Source organism: Lynx canadensis, chromosome D1, assembly GCF_007474595.2.
Source record: "Lynx canadensis isolate LIC74 chromosome D1, mLynCan4.pri.v2, whole genome shotgun sequence".
In the NCBI taxonomy this organism is placed as follows: Eukaryota; Metazoa; Chordata; class Mammalia; order Carnivora; family Felidae; genus Lynx; species Lynx canadensis.
Genome location: NC_044312.2, coordinates 39,358,043 through 39,377,471, shown reverse-complemented (window position 1 = coordinate 39,377,471; position 19,429 = coordinate 39,358,043). Strand labels below are relative to the sequence as shown.

General features: G+C 38.7%; 1 protein-coding gene across 7 annotated transcripts in view; it reads right to left on the bottom strand.

The window, feature by feature from the left end:
* Positions 1–280: 280 nt before the first annotated feature.
* MRE11 (MRE11 homolog, double strand break repair nuclease) overlaps positions 281–19,429 on the bottom strand; it is a 76,398-nt gene continuing 57,249 nt past the window's right edge. For all 7 annotated transcript variants that reach the window (XM_030331940.1, XM_030331942.1, XM_030331939.2 and 4 more), the window contains 4 exons: positions 15,159–15,217; positions 12,090–12,157; positions 5,379–5,460; positions 281–2,784 (listed from right to left, as the gene is read on the bottom strand). In XM_030331940.1, coding sequence (XP_030187800.1) covers positions 2,728–2,784; positions 5,379–5,460; positions 12,090–12,157; positions 15,159–15,217 — 266 coding nt within the window. In that variant the 3' untranslated portion in view covers positions 281–2,727. The remainder of the gene's footprint in view (positions 2,785–5,378; positions 5,461–12,089; positions 12,158–15,158; positions 15,218–19,429) is intronic.

Sequence of the window (19,429 nt, the reverse complement as noted above, 5' to 3'; positions counted from 1 at the left end):
ACCTGTTGGGATGAGCACTGGGTGTTTTATGGAAACCAATTTGACCATAAATTTCATAATAATAATAAAAAAGCTTCTCAATGACAGAAGTCAAAAGACTGGTTAGTCAGAGGGTAGGGGAGAGCCACTGGGTGGGGCTTCCAGGGCGCGAGTGGTATTCTATTTCTTGACCTGCATAGAGATGTCATGAGTGCTGACTTTACAATTATTTATTAAACCACATGACTTTCCTGTTCTTGTACCTTGTAATTTTAAAGGCTTATTTTGGGGAAAAGAAAGGTTTCTATGTACCTGAATTAAGTCTTATGCCTAAATGCTTAAAATTCCTAAGCACCTGGCCAGTCATATATTTATAGAATTTCCTGGAATTACAATACATTCTTAGCCTTATAAATGCACTGCTGTATTTTTATGATAGGAACAAAACACCGAAAAGAGGTATATTCTTTGGTAAATGATGGAAGGATGGTAAATGATGGAAGGCTCTTTTCCTCAGAATGTTTTCATCGCTGCTTTCTTGGCCTCCAAGAGCAAGTGGAGGTACTCTGCAATCATCTGGAATCACCTCTATACACCTGCACTAACATGTCTGGAAACTTCCCACCAAACCCCTAGATTTTACTGCATCAACAGTAAGTATCAAGGGCATACTTAAACTATGTGACAATATCCAATCAGAAAGGATTTTCTTTCCTGTTTCCAGGACGTGACACGCACCGTTAACAAAATGATTCGGATTAAGTGAACAGGGTTTCACCTCTCACTGCCCTGGGATCCCTTTTCCTAGGAGCTAACTGCGTTACACTTAGTACCTTTTTTTTTTTTTTTTATACCATGGAGCAATTTTCAGAAAAAGAGAAAGTCTTACTCTTTTTTCGTAGGACTTGGTCAGGATGCTTTTGTGACTGTCTCCTTCACTATGCCCCTCGCCCGAGCACATCTTGGCGGCAGGTGAGAAGGGCCATTAGCAGATGCCCGCTGTGCAGGGGCGGCACTATGCTGTCCACACACCACCGCCCAAACCAGCTTCCATTCTGCAGGGAAAGCAACTCTCACTCCTGATTTCATTTCTGCTGGGAATATTAAAGATGTGGGCCCATGGACCTGAGAATATTTCGCAGGACAACGCCTTCACTGATTAATACTACCTGCTAAACTAATCCTTACGCTCAAGCTAGGTACAGAAAAAATATATTTTTAAATATTTAAAACGGATTCACACTTTATCCCAATAGAAGGTTATATCCCAGGCGTAGGCCATTTCACAGGGCTATAATATGGAGACAGCCACCAGGCAAATGTTCTTTTATAATTTGACACAGTCCAGGTGTGACCGTGCCAATAATCATGACTACTGCTCAGTCAAGTGTATAACTCTACAAATGAAGAAATGTGTGCTTGTTGTACTGCCCAGATCTACAAATTCCCTAAGGAGTCTTTAAATATAGGTACCTCATAGACGATAGGAAGGAATACTCTAAGGGTGTTTTAACAGTCTTAAGACAGAGAACGGAATTACTGAACTTAAATCTGAAGACGTCCAATTCTTATACCCCCCTTGAACACAGTAAGGAAATAACAAACTTGCCCACGGCCATACCACCCTGAATGTGCCTGATCCTGGAAGCTAAGCAGCGTCGGGCCTGGTTAGTACTTGGATGGGAGAAAATATGAACTTAACACGGGCTGCTTCACTAAGATTTCTGGAAGTATGTCTGATGTTAAGATAAAATATTACTAATATGAAATTTTGGCACTGATATTCCACAGAGGTTGTATTTTAATATTTTAATCTAATATAATCATAATGACCAACTGACCACTCTATCTAAAAAACGTTCTTCAATTATCTTCTAAGAAAGATATAGTTAAGTATAAATCTTTCTTAACGCTTTTCCTCCTAGAAATAGAGGAGACAGATATAGCACAGGAGAAAGAGAGAACCACGAATAATGGAGAATAGAGAAAATGACTATTGCTGAATGGGAACACAATTTTTTAAAATCTTTGCTACAACTGAAATCAAAAACTTAGTAATTCAGAGATTGCTCTATTTTTTAATACAAATATATCTAATTATTCAAAGTATAAGATACATCTAACATTCAAAGTCTCAGTGGCTGACACGATCACAAACAATAGAAAAAGAACAACACTTAGTAACAAACAATGAGCTTAGGCACGGTTTTACAGATTGTTTTACCTTCAGGAAATCCAGAATCTTTAGAAATTATTAAAATTACAAGGAGGTTAAGTTTTATAAGCTCTTTTCCTCAACTTTGGTTACATGTAACTACATTAAAATACTGACAGTCTTTGATAATGAAGCGGAAACATAGAGTGACAGATTTCTGTTAATCCTTACTCAAGAATGGTATTTAAGCAAAGCCCTCATTCAGTTAGATGTACGCTAATATATGTAAAGAAAACATTCTGATCTTGTAGAGCATCCCCAGGTAATGTTAAGAACTAGATTAAAAAGTATGGAGAACCAGTGCCATTCTGGATGTCCTCAAATTGGGATGTTTCTCAATTAAAGGAGTCATGTTCATGAAATGATACGTCAAAACACAAATTCTTATACGTTAAGTTTCTCTGTTAAGTAAGTCTCTTTCAAATTCTTTAATTAACAGCAATACTTAAAAAAAATCTTCAACTGTAAACTGTTTGCTTGCAGTGTTTTGATTTTTCCTGAACCTTGAATGCTTCAAACTGCCATTAAATGTATTATCTTCTGTTTCCTCTTAAAGAGCTAGTGTTCATAAAAGGATCATCGTCGTCATCCTGCAATGACACAAATGTTACATGAGTGGTTGTTCCATGCTTCACTGAGGCAAGACAGAAGTGCTTCTGGGTAAACACCACCACCAGTAAGGGCCATTTCCTCCTTTCACATGAGGAAGGCACTCAGTTTTATATTTCCCTTATAAATATGAACTTTTCCCTTCCCTAGTAGCTTGCTAAGAAGCACTCAAAATAATTGATCCTGATGTGTGTGTGTGTGTGTGTGTGTGTGTGTGTATACACCTATAATACATACCATACACATTTCTATTAACCGAAAAGGCAAAAAAGATGTGGGGAAGCCAAGAAAATTAATACTCTTCAAATTATTTCTATTTGGTTTTTGAATAGGTTTTTTTCCAATTACATATTATTACTGGTGTTACCTAATGTTCTGGAAACTCACCCCCCACCCCCCAAATAATGAAGCTACATGGCCTAACTGAGAAATAGCTGTAATTCTTATCTCCCATTACCTATTTTATGCTGGAGATAGCTAGCTATTCTCAGACTGCTGCAAAAAAACATCTAGCAAATCAATCTTTCAAATGTCTTTTTGGGAAAAGAAGCAGTATGAAAGAGGTCCCTGGCTGGAACTAAGCTGCAGATTATAGGCATACTAAGAGCTGACAGGAATATCAGAAGAATTTAGTTAAAGAGTAGGAAAACTAAAACCTTCAAGAAGACCAAAATATAAAATTTGATGAGGATAATTTGTTGAATTGCTTTAAGGCAATAACTTTTATTTATTTTTATTTAAAAAGTTATTTAAAAACTTTTAAATATTCAGAAGAGAAAGCAAAATTGCATGTAAAATTTTAATTTATGTTTCTTTTAAGACACTGATAAAAAGGGGTAATTATTTGGTGTTAGGCTTTGTTGGTGGTATTAACACATTCAAATGTTAGCTAAGTTGGCTATCTGGTAAGAAATGGATGCCTTGAAAAATACAAACTCATTCACATTCTTTGATTTATTTTCTGCTATTATCAAAGGCAGAACTTATTAATAAACCAGAGGTAAATCCAAATTGGAGCATAATAATTAGTCAACAGTTTTTCTTTGCAGTTAACATGAACTATATACAAATCTTCAACTGTAACATATAACCACATGTCTGTCTAGATGCTTGGGAATTAACAAATTAACGTTAACTGCTCACCCCCCTCTTGGAAAAAACATATTAGTTTTTTCCATAGGTAGATTGAGCTCACGGTGCCATTTTTCTCTGCAGCCTGAACTGTTGGTGAGTCTTCTCCTCAAGCTGGTTCAGAACCTCAGCTGGGATACAGGGACATGATAGCAACAGGTGAAGCTCAAAATGAAAGGTGTGAGTCACATGCTACAGCAGGGGTGGACCTGGAAGACACTGTGCTAAGTAGAATGAGCCAGTCACAAAAAGACAAAGACTTATGACTCCATTCAGAGCAGGTATCTAAAGCAGTCCAATTCACAGAAACAAAAAGAATAGTGGTTACCAGGGGCCGGGAGGAAGGGGAAATGAAGAGTTGTTCCACGGGTGAAGATTTTTAACTCCGAAAGAGGAAAAGACTCTGGAGATCCACTGCGTAACAAGTGAACATACTGAACACGAGGGCACTGCACACCGAACAATGGTTAAGATGGCAAGTTTTACGCCACGTGTTTTTGTCACAATTGAGAAACTTTTTAAGTAAAAATAAACAAAAGAGGTTATAGACTTAAGAAAAATGCCTTAAAACAATTCAACAAAAACTAGCAAAGTCCTTTCAAATGGCCTCCATGGAGGAACGGGAAAGGCTAGACTTTATTTATTCAAGGTAGCTGAACCAACAAACAAATAAAGCCAAGATGCAAGTCCTGAGTCTGCCTTGTCCTATTCCTTCTTTGCTCCTTTTCTGGCCCAGACTCGACTTGTCTTGACTTGGTTTCTTTCACATATCCTGACATTTAATATTTCAGTGCATATCTGAACACCTTTGTGAATGAAAATCACCACCACATACCATTTTATATAGGAAATGTGTAAAGCATACAGTGGGTACTTAACAAATATTTTATTAAAGTAACATTAAAAACTTCAAGAATATTATCATCACTTCTCCAAATATAAATGACAGATGCTGAAAACAACTATTCTGATCCATTAACAGGGCAAATTATCTTATTTCAAAAATTGGCAGGCCTTTTACGTCCGAGTATTTACACTTACAGGTACTCAAAAGATGCTACTTACGGACTCTTAACATCTTTAGTGCAGTTCAAAGGAAGGTTATCAATGAAACTATTTTAAAAAATAATTTCCAGCAACTAGCTTAGCAGTCCCTATTTACATTTTTAAAAAATGTTTATTTATTTTTGAGAGACAGAGAGAGAGAGAAGAGAGTGTCAGAGCAAGCGCGAGCAGGGAGGGGCAGGGGGGAGGCAGAGGATCTGAAGCGGGCTCTGTGTTGAAAGCACAGAGCCTGAAGCGGGGCTCAAACTCACAAACTGTGAGATCACGACCTGAGCCACAGTCAGACACTCAATCGACTGCCACCCAGGTGCCCCAGTCCTTATTTAAATTTTATGAATTGCTAAAAATTAATGAAGATTGAATAATATTACTTGATTACCTCATCTGATTCAAAATCGACCCCTTTAGCTATTTGGCTTTGGGACATGCGCTTGCTTGATGATGATGATGTGCTCGGACACCTGAGGAAGAAACATGGAAAAAAGGAAAATGAATCAGAATTCATCAGAAGTGCCTTTTTAGCTAAATGTTTCATTCTAGTAGCAGCCACGAATAAAATTAGCTAATACCTTCCCTTTAATGTACATTAGCAGCATAAAAACTTAATGGTGAGAAAAAGGACTCTGGGGCCAGGGTTTGAATTCCAGTTTTGTTGTTTACTAGCTATGTGGCTTTAGGCAAGTTACTTAGCCTCTCTGCCTCAATTTCCTCATCCATAAAATGAGGATAATAATTTTTAGAGATTAATTGTGTTACTATACTTACTCAGATCAGTGCCTGACATACATTAAACACTACACTGATACTTGCTTGTTAGTATAGGGCTCAGCATGTTACTAACATGCGTCTACTACCAGCCCCCACTCCTAAAAACTGTGGCAACACTGAAATACTTTTTATTCAAATATCAGTTATGTCTCTTCAACAGGCTAAAACGATTTTAGGAAAGGCTCACTGCTTTCTAGGGTTGCGTCATTATATGATTTGTGTTCAATCCAAACAAATAGCAAATATAAACTGAGTGTTTGCTCTTTTCCAGGTACTCTGATAGGTCTTGGGAAATATCAGCGTACAAGATCAAGATTCCCATCCTTATGAAGCTTAACTCGTGCTAATTAATGAAACTTATACTCATATGTCTTTTTATCCATAAGAATTCTGTCTTCTTAGATCACTAGCACATGCAGCCTATCCAGCCTGCCTGGTTTTTTACTGCCTGTGAGCTAAGAATGGTTTCACATTTTGAAATGGGGTACATTTAGATGGTTATATAAATACCTACAGAATATCCTCAGTTTTGCCTCTTGATCTGAAAAGCCTAAAATATTTATTATCGGGCTCTTTAAGAAAGTTTGCTGACTTCTCTCTTAAATGAAAGCAGCATTTGTCAATTCTTAGTTAATAATTTATTATTATGCTTTGGGATGTTATTACAGCAAAGGAAGTATGTCTGAAGGTCTTGTCTGGAAAACAGGTTGAGAATCACGAGGTCTTGTGTTAGAAGGAAAGCGAAAAATCCACAGGTTCTTATGCATAAAAGTAAAGGACACGAGGATTTGTCAAGCAAACTTGAAGAACAACATGGTTTTAGAAGTACAGATCGAGGACATTTATCAAATGATCCATTTGGGGAGTGCCCATCTCTATCTATACTTGACCCAAGCAGGAACTACCTGATCAGTTGTTGACTTGCTTCTATCTGTGACAGGAAGCAGATCAAGAGCATAAAGTCATAGTGCCCAGGTGGCAAAGTTAGGTTAGTAAGTTCTTGTTGGGGGCCTGGAGAAAGGGGTGGGGTTTATGGAAACACCCACTGAGATGTGACTCTGCCTCTGATGTCTCCCCAATAACCAATGGAACCCAGAGACAAGCCAGTCATCTATGATGGATGGTGGCTCATCTTATCATAACAAGAATCCTAGTTCAGAGATCCCACAGACCTACAGATCTCATCTGTGAAGGATCCCCTATCCTTAGAAATCAGCAGAGGGGAGGGAAAGAAATAAAGGGAGACGGTGTATCAAATCGAGTGCCAGGAGTTGTGTAAGTTTTCTCCATTTTTGTTCAGCTAGCATTTGGGGCCATAAATTAGAGTTCCTCGCCTAGAGATGTTCAGCCAGTAAGTCAGTTGTAGCAGTGTTATAAACACAGGGCAACATGTTAAATTGGCCTTATATTGTGCCTGGTACATAAAAGGTGCCACAAAAACCTTAGTTCCCTGCCACTGCAACGTTCAATAGAATCCTCTCAACCTCTGCTCCTCCCCCTGGCCCAGTGGGGCTGGGTCTTCTTGTACTTGCTGCTTTAAAGGGAGGGTCGTTATTATCCGCCAGCTCTATCAAACCTGAAGGGCCCTCTTATTCTCAGTACAAGGACAGAGTTTGGAACGACTTTTTCCAGGGAAAAGCAGGCTTTCCATTGCCTATTTGGCAGAAAGGAATCTTACAACTGGAAGCTATTTCTGTTTTCAAGTTAACTGCAAGCATATTAGTGCTTTCACTGCTTACCCTTCCTCCTGTTATGCTGGTTTTCCCTAGCGTGTTACTTAATTTATTTAATAAGCACTTACAGGGCTGTTATTGTGTGCCAGGCACTGTACTTAGTCCTTGATAAACGTGAACTCACTTAAGCTTCATAACCCTATGAAGTAAATATTAGTATATTCATTTTATGAATGAAGACACTCAGGCACAGAAAAGTAAAAAAAAAAAAAAACTTGCACAAGGTCCATACCTAGGAAGTAGCAGAGCTTAACTGCTGTAAATTATAATCAGGGTAACCATACAAACCCTGCCATTAGTAATATAATTCTTCAAAACCAGCCTAAATCATGTCATTCAGTTGCTGTCATCAGAAATACCAATCTGCCATGGCTGATTTCAGATCTACTGCCAAAATGTTAATTTCTAAATTGCCTCTCATCATTTAAATGATTCTTGCTGCCTGCACAACGGTTTGAGAGGTTAATCTATTAAGTTCAGAAGTGACAACAGAGACAGTTCTGGAGCAGAATGTCTTGGCTGTGTGACTAGCTGGGTCATCTTAGGTAAGCCACTTAACCTACTGTGCCTCGCCTTCTTCAAAGGTACAATGGAGATAACAGAGGTTTTTGTTTGTTTTTGTTTTTTTTTTTTAATATTTACTTATTTTTTGAGTAAGAGCGAGCCCATGTGCAGGGGCGAGCAGGTGAGGGGCAGAGAGAGGGAGAGACAGAATCCCAAGTAGGTTCTGTGCTGTCAGCACACAGCCCGCTGTGGGGATAGAACGCATGAGCCTTGAGATCATGAACTGGGCCGAAATCAAGAGATGGGTGCTTAACCGACTGGGCCACCCAGGCACCCCAGGATAATGTAGCTCTAACCATGAATACCTGGCATGGCTGTGAGCACCAAACAGGCTAATTCACATGTAAAGACTTGGAAGAGTGCCTGACTGAGCAATTCAGTTACTATTATTACCTCATAGGTAAATAAGAAGTCAACATTTATTCTTCTGAAAAGTAGACCACCCAAAATGGCAACAACATCACGAGTGTTAATACCCTGAAAATATATGTCAAACATACTGAAGTTGCATTTTCACCATTCCAATAATGAAAAATAAAGACTTCATGCAAGCTAAACTTCTTTTTCCTCTGAACTACTGAGGCGCCACTGAAAAAACCTCCAAAGGCTACACCTGTTTTTGTGTGTTTTAATTCACAAAGACAAGAATGACCGAACAAGTATGGATATTCTTTCAATGAATCTCCTTCTCCTTAAGCAAATTTGAGTTACGTTTCTATCGACTGGAACCAAAGGAGTCCTGATTGATACTGGACTCAAGCTGAAGACAGTAACTCAAGACTGAGAAATTCAAGTAAATCTTTCTATGAGCTAACTACCTCAATGACCCTCAACTACAGACTGCAAATATACAATCTAACCTGCGTCTGAGCCCATCACAGTATTGTGTACTCCTTCTACAAAGGCTGGCATTGGCCTTGGCAACTCTATACTCTCCTGGGTCTTTCTCAGGTCCTTCTTGTTGCCTTTTCTACTTTTCCTAAATTCGAAAGGTTGAAACCCAGGTACTGGAACACAAGCCCTCTTTTGTCTCTACCTTCTCTTTCGAGGTGATCAATCCATTCCAATGGCTTCATTAAGTATCAGTGTATCAGTTATATGCTGCTTAGAAGTAAATTTTGTGATCATCCTAACCTCTGATCTCAGCTCTGGACTCAGATCTCCAATTGCCTATAACCAACCCCCTTCAAGTCAATTTCGCAGGCATCTCAAACTTTCCATGTCTCAAGCTGAATTTTTGATTATCTGCCAATCATCCTTTACGAGAATCTGTTTCTCTTCTTTTATGCCTTTCTCAGTGTATGGCAGTAAGTGTTCAAATAGGAAACCTGGAAATCAACCCTGGTACGCCATTCTTCCTCACTCCAAATGTTCAATCCATCCCCAACTGCTGTCATGTCTACCTCACAACATAACCTGAAACCATCTATTCTCTCCCTTTCCCCTGCTACCAGTCTGGTGCAAGTCTCCATCATCTCTCTTCCAGGGAGTCCAGGGACTCCCCACAGCAGCACCGGCCTTTCAGGTCAGCCAGCTGGTGCCCTGCCTCCTGCACCACAGGGAGCCTTTAGAAATGTAAATCCCACGGAGCCACTACTCTCCCCAAATCCTTCCGTGTTCCCTCCGGATTTATAATAAAGTCCGAATTCCTTACCTTGCTCAACTGTTCCTGCTTCATGATATACTCCTGCCTCTCCTATTCTTATACCTACTCCCTTCTTTCCCATGTTTTAGTCTACAGTAAGCTTGTTTCTTCTTCAAGAGACTTCTACATGTGCCTTTCCCTGTGCTTTAGGCAAGGCCATGTCTCTTTCAGTAAGATTTCAGCCTAAACGTATCCTCCTCAGAGGCCTTTCCGGATCAGCCTTTCAGAGCAGATGTCTGTGGCCTATGACATTACTGTTTACTGCTGCATCCTGATAACTTTGTAGGGGCCAAGAGCAGGCCACACCAAGATGGGCCACTCTGGCATGAAGATTATTTTGAGTTAAGAAGCAATCAAACCCCAGCAGATTCAGGAAAAGCTCTTTACCTCTCCCTCAAATGCTTACAAAGAGTTTAGTAGAGGACCTGTTCCAGAAAGAAAGCTATCACCATAGATAATTACATTATGACATATATTAAGGTATGACAGGAGAAACCTAGCAAGGCCTGTTTGATCAAAGTCCTCTTTGTCCTACTGATTCTGAATGTCCCGGCAAACATTTATTTACTAAGCATTTACACTTTATAATCTTCTTGTGAACTGCTTTCCTTCCCTTTGCCATCCCAGACCCCCATCCCCTTCTCCTTAGTTCAGAATGACATATATATTTGGAATTGCCATGTTTGTGTGGATTACCCCCTATGTACAAAATTAAATTTGATTTTCTCCTGTTAATCTGTCTCACGTCAATTTGGTTCTCAGCCCAGCTAGAAAGACCTTCAACGGCAGAAGAAATTCTTTACAATTTCCTTTAAGCATTTCTACACATCTGTTGATCATTGGCCCAGATGTGACCTACCTTCTTTGTGAAGCCTTCAATGACCTATTCTAGGAGGACACTGTCACTTCCCTCAGATTTCAATGCACTGGAATAAAACATTCAACTTGTTGGATTATTAGTGCCTTATAATTAGTGTACTGCTAACGTGGAAATTCCTTGAAGGAAGGAAACATTTCTTTTGTATTTCTAGCCCCAGCTCCTAGCATACTGTTTAACCCTAGAAATAAGTGGATAGGGAACTATACCTACCAATTTTTCCAACACAGACCCGTAATTCACATAAAGCATATATTCTCGGTGGGGTCAACATTACACCCAAGGAATGAAAACTGGTCCCGGGAGATGGGGTGGGTGAAAAATACTGAGATACTACAATGGTTTTGACCCTTCCCAAACTCAATCCTACCCAGCAAAATTTCATTCTTTAGTATTTAATTTCTCTTGTTAGGGAGAAATTAAATTTAGGTTATTTTAATTAATTTAAGTCGAATTTAATTTTTATCCTTAGGTAACGAAAAAAGGCTGAGATCATGAAAAACAGTGTGAGAAACACGGAGGCAGAGTTTTTTCTCATTCTCCCCCTTAGTGCCACAGCTCCTGCTCAGGCCATCACTCTCAGCTGTCCTTTTCCGCCTCTTTGCTCCAGATGATTCCTATCTTCAAAATCTCAGGTAGATTTTACTCATTCTATAAAGCCTTTTCTTTTTTCATAGCCCACAATTCTTGCTCCGTTTTCTCAGGGCCTATAAGCACTCACACCTAGTCTGTATCATAAAATTTCGCACACGATTATGTACTGACTCATCATCCTTTAATGGACTGAAATGTGTTCATCTCTCTTTTCCACTATAATTTATGCTGCCTAAAGGCAATAACCATGCTAAAACATTTATTATGTCCCCCATCAGACCTAATTTAATGTTCACACAGAAAATTTGTGTTAAGAGAAGCTCTTGATTATTTTCTTAAGTAGAAATTTTCATTAACTGAGCTTAAGTTAAGCAGTGTTCACCTGAAACATGAACACAGAGAACATGGCAATAGTGAATTAAGTCAACCCTTACAGTAACAGCAAAAATGGCAAAAACCAAAAGGACAGGGAAAAGCACACAAGTGCTTCAAGGGCAGAAAAAGCCAACATGATCCTCTTTTCAGTGTTTATTTAACACAGCACCCTGTGTAACTCAGTATATAAAAATGTGATAACAAAGAAGAGAAGCTGAAATCAACTATAAAGAAATATACAAAATTATTTTCTGTTAATTAGAGAGAATACAGAACTCCATCGGGAAAATCTTTGGGTAATACAGACAAAAGGAAACAGATTACAGGGTAAGTTCCGTTGAAAAACACTTGTAATGATGCTGCACCAACTCTGTGAACCAGCCTACCATCTATTTTTTCACTTCTCTATTTACTTGACCAGTTGGAAAATAAATCTGTTAAAACTTCTATGGCACAGAAAAATGTGTAAGTAGAGCTCTGAATAATTTTAAATTTCTTCAGATGTTTCTTTCTGCACAAAGTCACCATACCTACCTCTGCTCTGTTTTTGAAGTGGTAGGAAACATGTCTTCTTCTTCATCCGTCTCATCCACCTCAATCATCTAAGGGAAAAACAAAACAGGGAGTAGTTTTTATGGGAATGGAACACCTGAATAAGAATAAATCACTGAGGGGCGCCTGGGTGGCTCAGTCAGATGAGTGTCTGACTTTGGCTCAGGTCATGATCTCACAGTTCGTGGGTTCGAGCTCTGCATCAAGCTCTGTGCTGACAGCTCAGAGCCTGGAACCTGCTTCGGATTCTATGTCTTCCTCTCTCTCTGCCCCTCCCTGGCTTGGGCTTTGTCTCTCTCTCTTTAAAAAAATACATGTTTAAAAAAAATTAAAAAAAAAAAAAAAAAAAAGAATAATTGAATCTCAAGAAAAATCTTTTTTTTTTTTTTTAAATTTCATTTTTTATTTTTCTATATTTACATCCAAATTAGTTAGTATATAGTGCAACAATGATTTCAGGAGTAGATTCCTTAATGCCCCTTACCCATTTAGGCCATCCCCCCTCCCACAACCCCTCCAGCAACCCTCAGTTTGTTCTCCATTTTTATGAGTCTCTTCTGTTTTGTCCCCCTCCCTGTTTTTATACTATTTTTGTTTCCCTTCTCTTATGTTCATCTGTTTTGTCTCTTAAAGTCCTCATATGAATGAAGTCATATGATTTTTATCTTTCTCTGACTAATTTCACTTAGTATAATACCCTCCAGTTCCATCCACGTAGTTCCAAATGGCAAGATTTCATTCTTTTTGATTGCCAAATAATAGTCCATTATATGTATGTATGTACGTGTATATATATATACACACATACACGCATACACACCACATCTTCTTTATCCATCGATGGACATTTGGGCTCTTTCCATAATTTGGCTATTGTTGATAGTGCTGCTATAAACGTGGGGGTGCATGTGTCCCTTCCAAACAGCACACCTGTATCCCATGGATAAATGCCTAGTAGTACAATTGCTGGGTCATAGGGTAGTTCTATTTTTAGTTTTTTGAGGAACTTCCATACTGTTTTCCAGAGTGGGTGCACCAGCTTGCATTCCCACCAACAATGCAAAAGGGATCCTCTTCTTCTGCATCCTCGCCAACATCTGTTGTTGCCTGAGTTGTTAATGTTAGCCATTCTGACAGGTGTAAGGTGGTCAAAAATAAATGTTTAAAAAAAAATTAAAAAAAAAAAATAATTGAATCACAAGAAAAATCTTTTTTAAATATACCAAAAAAGTCACAAAAAAAAGGGGGCAGAAACCCCATGAAGAGCAATTGTTAAAACTGAAGCTTAGCCTGACCTCCCTCCAATGTCTTCAATCATAAATGGTATTCTTTCTATACAACGTGTTTGAGCTCGCCTTTCTCCTGGACACCACGGCAGCCAGGGCACCTAAGGTGAATGATTCACAAAGGGTCACGTGCAGACAGTGCCTGTGATTTTCTTGGGTTCTAGTGAGGAGACCATTTCCAGTTTAAAATTTGGTATAAGACCATGTGGAAAGTACTGTATATCTAGCTTTCTATGACATTCATCCCTGTTAAACACCATTTGGTAGTTTTAGGCCCCAGTAAAGATATTTGTGATTCTTGATACTAACATCCAAAATACTACTTCTTCCTCTACATTTAGTGTTATCTTGACATTTAATACACTTAGTTGCTATGTTGTCAACTAACTAATGAAGCTGAGGACAAAACAGTGAAAAGACAGCACCTGAGATCTCCCCCTCCAGGCTGACACTGAACTATTAATAAAAAATCATTAAATGCAGTTGTCTAAGAAGTTATGAATCCAGCCAATATTTCTGCATTGTCATAAAACTATCAGAAGATTGTCTTCTGTGCCTTGAAGGAATCAAATGTATTCAATACTCCTCTAATCTACCAATGTGTAACCACAGTTAAAAAGTGAAAAAAAAGTTAGTTTAGCACCACCTGTTCCTTTTGAACTCATGTTCCTGCCTTATATTAGAAAACTCTAGGAAAGAAGCTACTGTGTGGATGTGATGATAATTTTTTTAGATATGATGATCTTGAAGTGACAGCAGACAACAGTTGAATGTAAATAATAAAATGGAGCTCAGGACAAAAGCTAGCACTGGTACACTCAAGTATCAGTGACAACGGGAAGAAGGTGGGGGGAAGATGAAGAGAGACAAAAGAACAAAATGAAAATCAGGACAGAAGTTTCCTGGAGAGTTGGGGTGATCAATTGTGTCACATACTCAAAAGATTAAAAGAAATTTGAGAAAATGCTGCTGGGGCAGGTATTATACAGACCACAGATTCTCAACTGGAGGGGATTTTTAACCCCCACTCCTATTCTGGAAACTTACGTCTGGAGACATTTTTGATTGACACAATTAGGGGGGCTTGCTACTGGCATCTAGAGGGTATAGGCCAAGATGTTGCTAAAGACCCTACAATGCACAGAACAGTCCCTCACAGTAAAACTCACCTGGTCCAAAACTTATCTGGTCAGTAGTGCTGCTACTGAGAAACCCTGACACAGAAGGAAGAACACTAGCTTAGGAGTGAGTGGGTTTTGAAAGTAAGGAAATAGGGGAGTCAAGCCCATACAAATTCTTGGAATCCAAAGGAGGTGCAGAGGGCCTATGTTTAAATCTGAACACAGAGGTCCTCAGATTCTGACCGCTTGGTTTGTCTTGAGTCTAGCTCCAAGCCATCAAGGCACAAGCCATAGTATTACGAGAGTATAAATAACAAAAGATAGCCAGATTTACTAAGACCTCTATATGCACTGAACTCCTATGTGCGATACTAATATTCCACGCACGGACCTTTCTGGCTCAACACTGTTATCCTTAAAAATATTCCTGGATACATACATTTATGGCTTTCTAATCATGAGATCCATTATTAAAAAAAAAAAAAAAATCCCAGAAGCCCTGTCTTGATAATTCATAAAGTTCTCTCTAGCTTTAACACTCCACACTTATCCTTCTCTTGTTTACTTTGTTGATCAAAGAATTGACAATTCAGAATGCAGGAGCATAAATTATTAAAAACCAATTATAAAAACTTCTTTCTTACCTCTGTATAATTCTTAGTAGCAACATTTCGGGAAGGCTGCTGTCTTGTAGATTTAAAGGCTATGATACAAAAGAAGAAACATCCATTATGTTACTCTTGAAATAACTTAGGAAAATTTGTCACATCTTTAGCTGAAGATTTTGTAAGCTCTATCTACAAATATCCATGATGACCAATTATAAAACCATTTCCTATTGTGTAAAATCTAAAGGGACATCAAATTATATGTTCAAATAAATCAATGCCTAGTTGCCAGTATCACGATTTCCTGGCTTATTCAAATATAGTAACAAGCAGTGTTCATAAACATACCTACACTAAAAACATTTTATAGAAAAATACATGAAAGCTAAAATCTGATCACCTAATGGATTTAACTCCACGTACATTGAAGGTGACCCTTCTTTCTCTTATAAAAGGCAGAAGGTGCCTTCTTTCTCTTATAATTGGCAATACCTTTCCCTGGGGCTATATTAGGAGCCATGTGGTTCCAGTAAGAACTTTCTTATTCTCCTCTACTTTGTTAGCCATATTCTGAACCTAAGGAACAGTCCAGAGGAAAATTCTAGAAAACGGTGTATCTTCTATGCTATTATAAAACTTCCCTTTAAATCCTTACATTTTAGCTTTATAAAATTAGTTAGAATCATGAAGTTTAGCTAACCCTTCATTTTTCCAAAGACCAAAACCATGATTTTCAGATTTTATAATAAGAAATACAAGGGCACCTGGGTGGCTCAGTCGGTTAAGCGTCTGACTTCGGCTCAGGTCATGATCTCACGGTTTGTGAGTTCAAGCCCCGCGTCGCGTCGGGCTCTGTGCTGACAGCTCAGAGCCTGGAGCCTGCTTAGGATTCTGTGTCCAAGAAATACATATTTGGTCTTTGTCCCCATTTGTGGCAGAGCTCCTAAAACCCTAGGAATTTCCTAAGTAATGAGCGCCATAAAGTTGTCTTTTGCTATGTTAATGAAGTGACATTAGGACCACACCTACAGCTGAGGGCTGCTAACCTAGGGAACCAACTGGAAATCAAAGGTTGGAACTCAATCCCACCCCATGATTTCCAAGAAAGGAGCCTGGAGCCAGAGATGCAATCAATCACCAATGGTCCATGATTTAATCAATCAGTGGTAAGGAGGCTGCTTTAAAAACCCAAAGGAGGGATCTGGCGAGTTTAAAGGTAGTGAATCAGAAAGCTTCCACATGCCAGGGTGCCAGCCCCTGAACTCCCTGAGGATACAAGGACCTTCCCTTTCATATCTCTTTATCTGGTTGCTGATCTGTATCCTTTAATATCCTTTGTAATAAACCAGTAATTTAGTGAATAAATTAGTTTCCTGGGTACTGTGAACCACCCTGGCAAATTAACTAAACCCAAAGAGGGAATTATGGGAAAAACTGATTGAGAGCCAGTCAGAAGCACAAGTTTAACCACGCAGACCTATGATTAGCATGTGAAATGGAAGCAGCCGTGTGGGACTCAGCCCTTAACCCATGGAATGCGATGCTACCTCTGGGTAGGCAGTGTCAGAATGGAATTGAATTGTAGGAAACCCAGCTGATGTCCAAGAATTGCTTGTGGTGTGGGGAACTAACCCCTCTCCTCCAAAAAGCCCAGAATTGGGTGCATAATATTTAAAACCCAGAAGAAACTTCAAAATGCCAATTAGAGGTTTATTTTCTCCCAAGCTTTACCAGTTTCCTAATACAAAATAATGTTTCCCCCCAAGACAACCCCCAAACTAAACAACAGGGAAGAGGAGGAAAAAAAATATACAAGGCCTTGAAAAAGTCAAACACTCAAAGAATCCCACAAAGCTAAAAATTACCATTGTCTGAAAACTCAGGAATCTTTCTACCTAGCCTAAATTTATGACCTGCTCATTTTTCCTATTCCAAGCTCTATTCCCAGTCTTCTGATGTCTATTTGAGAACAGAGATCAAGAGCAGAAGCAAAGCTCTTATCTACTCTACTCTCAATTACTGGAGCCTCACATTCTAACTCTATTCAAAAGACCTTTAAATAAGGGCAACTGAATAAAAAAAGCCAGCCATCATGACTCTTAAAGCATATTTCTGCTCAATAATTATTCACTAATTGACTCCTCAAACTCCCAGATCCTTGAAAACAGGAGCCCTATCTTTTTATCCCCAACAAGTATCAGTGAGGTAAATTAAATCATCAGAAAAATGTGCGCTGAGTTCTGTCAGGATGCAATACAGTATAGTGGTTGTAGAGTTAAACTCATTTGACTTACTAGCTGGGTAACTATAGCCAAGGCCCCCTGGCTTCCTTAAGTCTCAGTTTCCCCACCTATACAATAGTGTTAATAATTCGTGCAGAAAATGGTTGAGAAGATGAAGAGAGGCAGTTCATGTAAATCGTTTGGGCAAGTGCCTAGATGTAGCAGGCATTCAAATAATGTGGCTAGCAGCAGTGGTAGTAGATGGAGTAGTGGTAGCCAGGATGGTAAATTAAATCCGAACACAGAGTCTTTAGAGGTACCACTCACTCAGTCACCATCCTCTACAGAAAACCTTCAATGGAAAACTCTGGGCTGTCAACTCTTACTTATAACTGTTGCTGGCTGTAAGTGTAATATCTACCTTTCCCAATACAATTCCGGTACAATAATAAATCTCTACACTCCATGGGGCTTGTTATAATAGAATTTTACCTTTATGTATCTCTTCATACCTCCATTTACAGTAGGGAACTGGAAGCTACAGTTTTAAAGATGCTTTTGTCCTGAAGTTATAGTAGATAGTTAGTACCCCATGGTTATTTTGTCAGAGACTTACCACCAAATCTAACCTAATGAAAATGTTTTACACATGTGTGTTAACAAGTCTATTTTACTTTTCAAAAAAAGTCTCAATGTTGGAGACAGTTCAATTGTAAATCCATTAGACCAAATGAATTTACATAAAAGACAAATTTAGACTAACATTTATAAAACATCCATTTTCTTAAGTTTATCGTAAACATTGCCACTAATACTAATAGCAGCAATCATTCCCTTGGATTCTTACTAAATCCTGTGCGAAGTAATGTACATGTGTAAGTTTTTTTTGATACTTCGAACTTCTCTGTGGAGTCAATTTTATACTGTCAATTTTATAGCTAAGGGATTCGAAGCTTATAGAATAGAAACCGTCTACTCTTACTGGGGGCTTAATATGTATATATACTACACCAAATATTCCACATGTATTTTCTCATTAATCTGCAAAATAACCCAATGAGATCAATGCAATCATCACCCCATCTTACAGATGAGGACACTGAAGATGGAAAGCCTAATTAATGTGCTGAAAGACACATAGCTAGTAAATCAAGGAGTCAGAATTCAAACCAATAGCTCTGACTTTAGAACCATGCTTTTAACCTTTATGCTGTACAATCTCTAAGGGGTTTTTATTCAGTCGTTCTCCAGTATTTAATGGGCATCTGCTCTATGCCAGGCACTATGGATACGGAGATGAAAAAGAATGACTCAGTCCCTGTTCTGCCGGTGTTTGCCGGGGCAAGGGCACGGAGGCAGCCAGTGAAGAGCTGGCCGACCATACCATGTCAGACTCCAAACCCCAGGTTCTTAACCTCACCATCTGCTGCAAAAGACACCACATTTAGATTTTCTCCTAAACATAATTCAGGAAATCTTAAGTTTCACATTAATTTGTCTTTTATCTATAGCTGCTTTTTACAAATGACTATTATTACTTTAAAAAAAATGAACATCGGTGAACATTTTAAGGCACTATAACTGGTCTCTTGTCTTCTCTATGCAAACAGAAGCTTTACTCCACATTATCAATGGGTAACAGCTGGACTCAGGAAAGAAGGTCTTTGGAAAGCCTCACAAGCACAGTAGTTCTGAAAGGAGCTGATGGCAGAATGTAAAAAAATGCTCACAAAAAACCGTATGAGATAGAAAGTTTTAGATGCAAAGGAGGCAGTCACATGTAAGTTTTAAAGAAAGAAAACACGGATAAAACCTCTGCTACTTGTTTACTGGCGGCTAGGTTGTTGAGACAAACACTGCTGCTCAAAGCAACCCAAAATGCTCCATCAAACATTAAAAAAAAAAAAAAAAATTCTGAATGGTATTTAATTGCTGATCACATAAATAAGTAACAGGCAAAAATGGAAAAAAAGCTCGAACTCAGAGAATCAAGCAGAATCCTTTTTCCTGGGGACCTGTTGATCTGGACAAATGTTCACACTGGTCTTGACAGCTCTGTATAGAGAAAGGAAGAGCGATCTACAA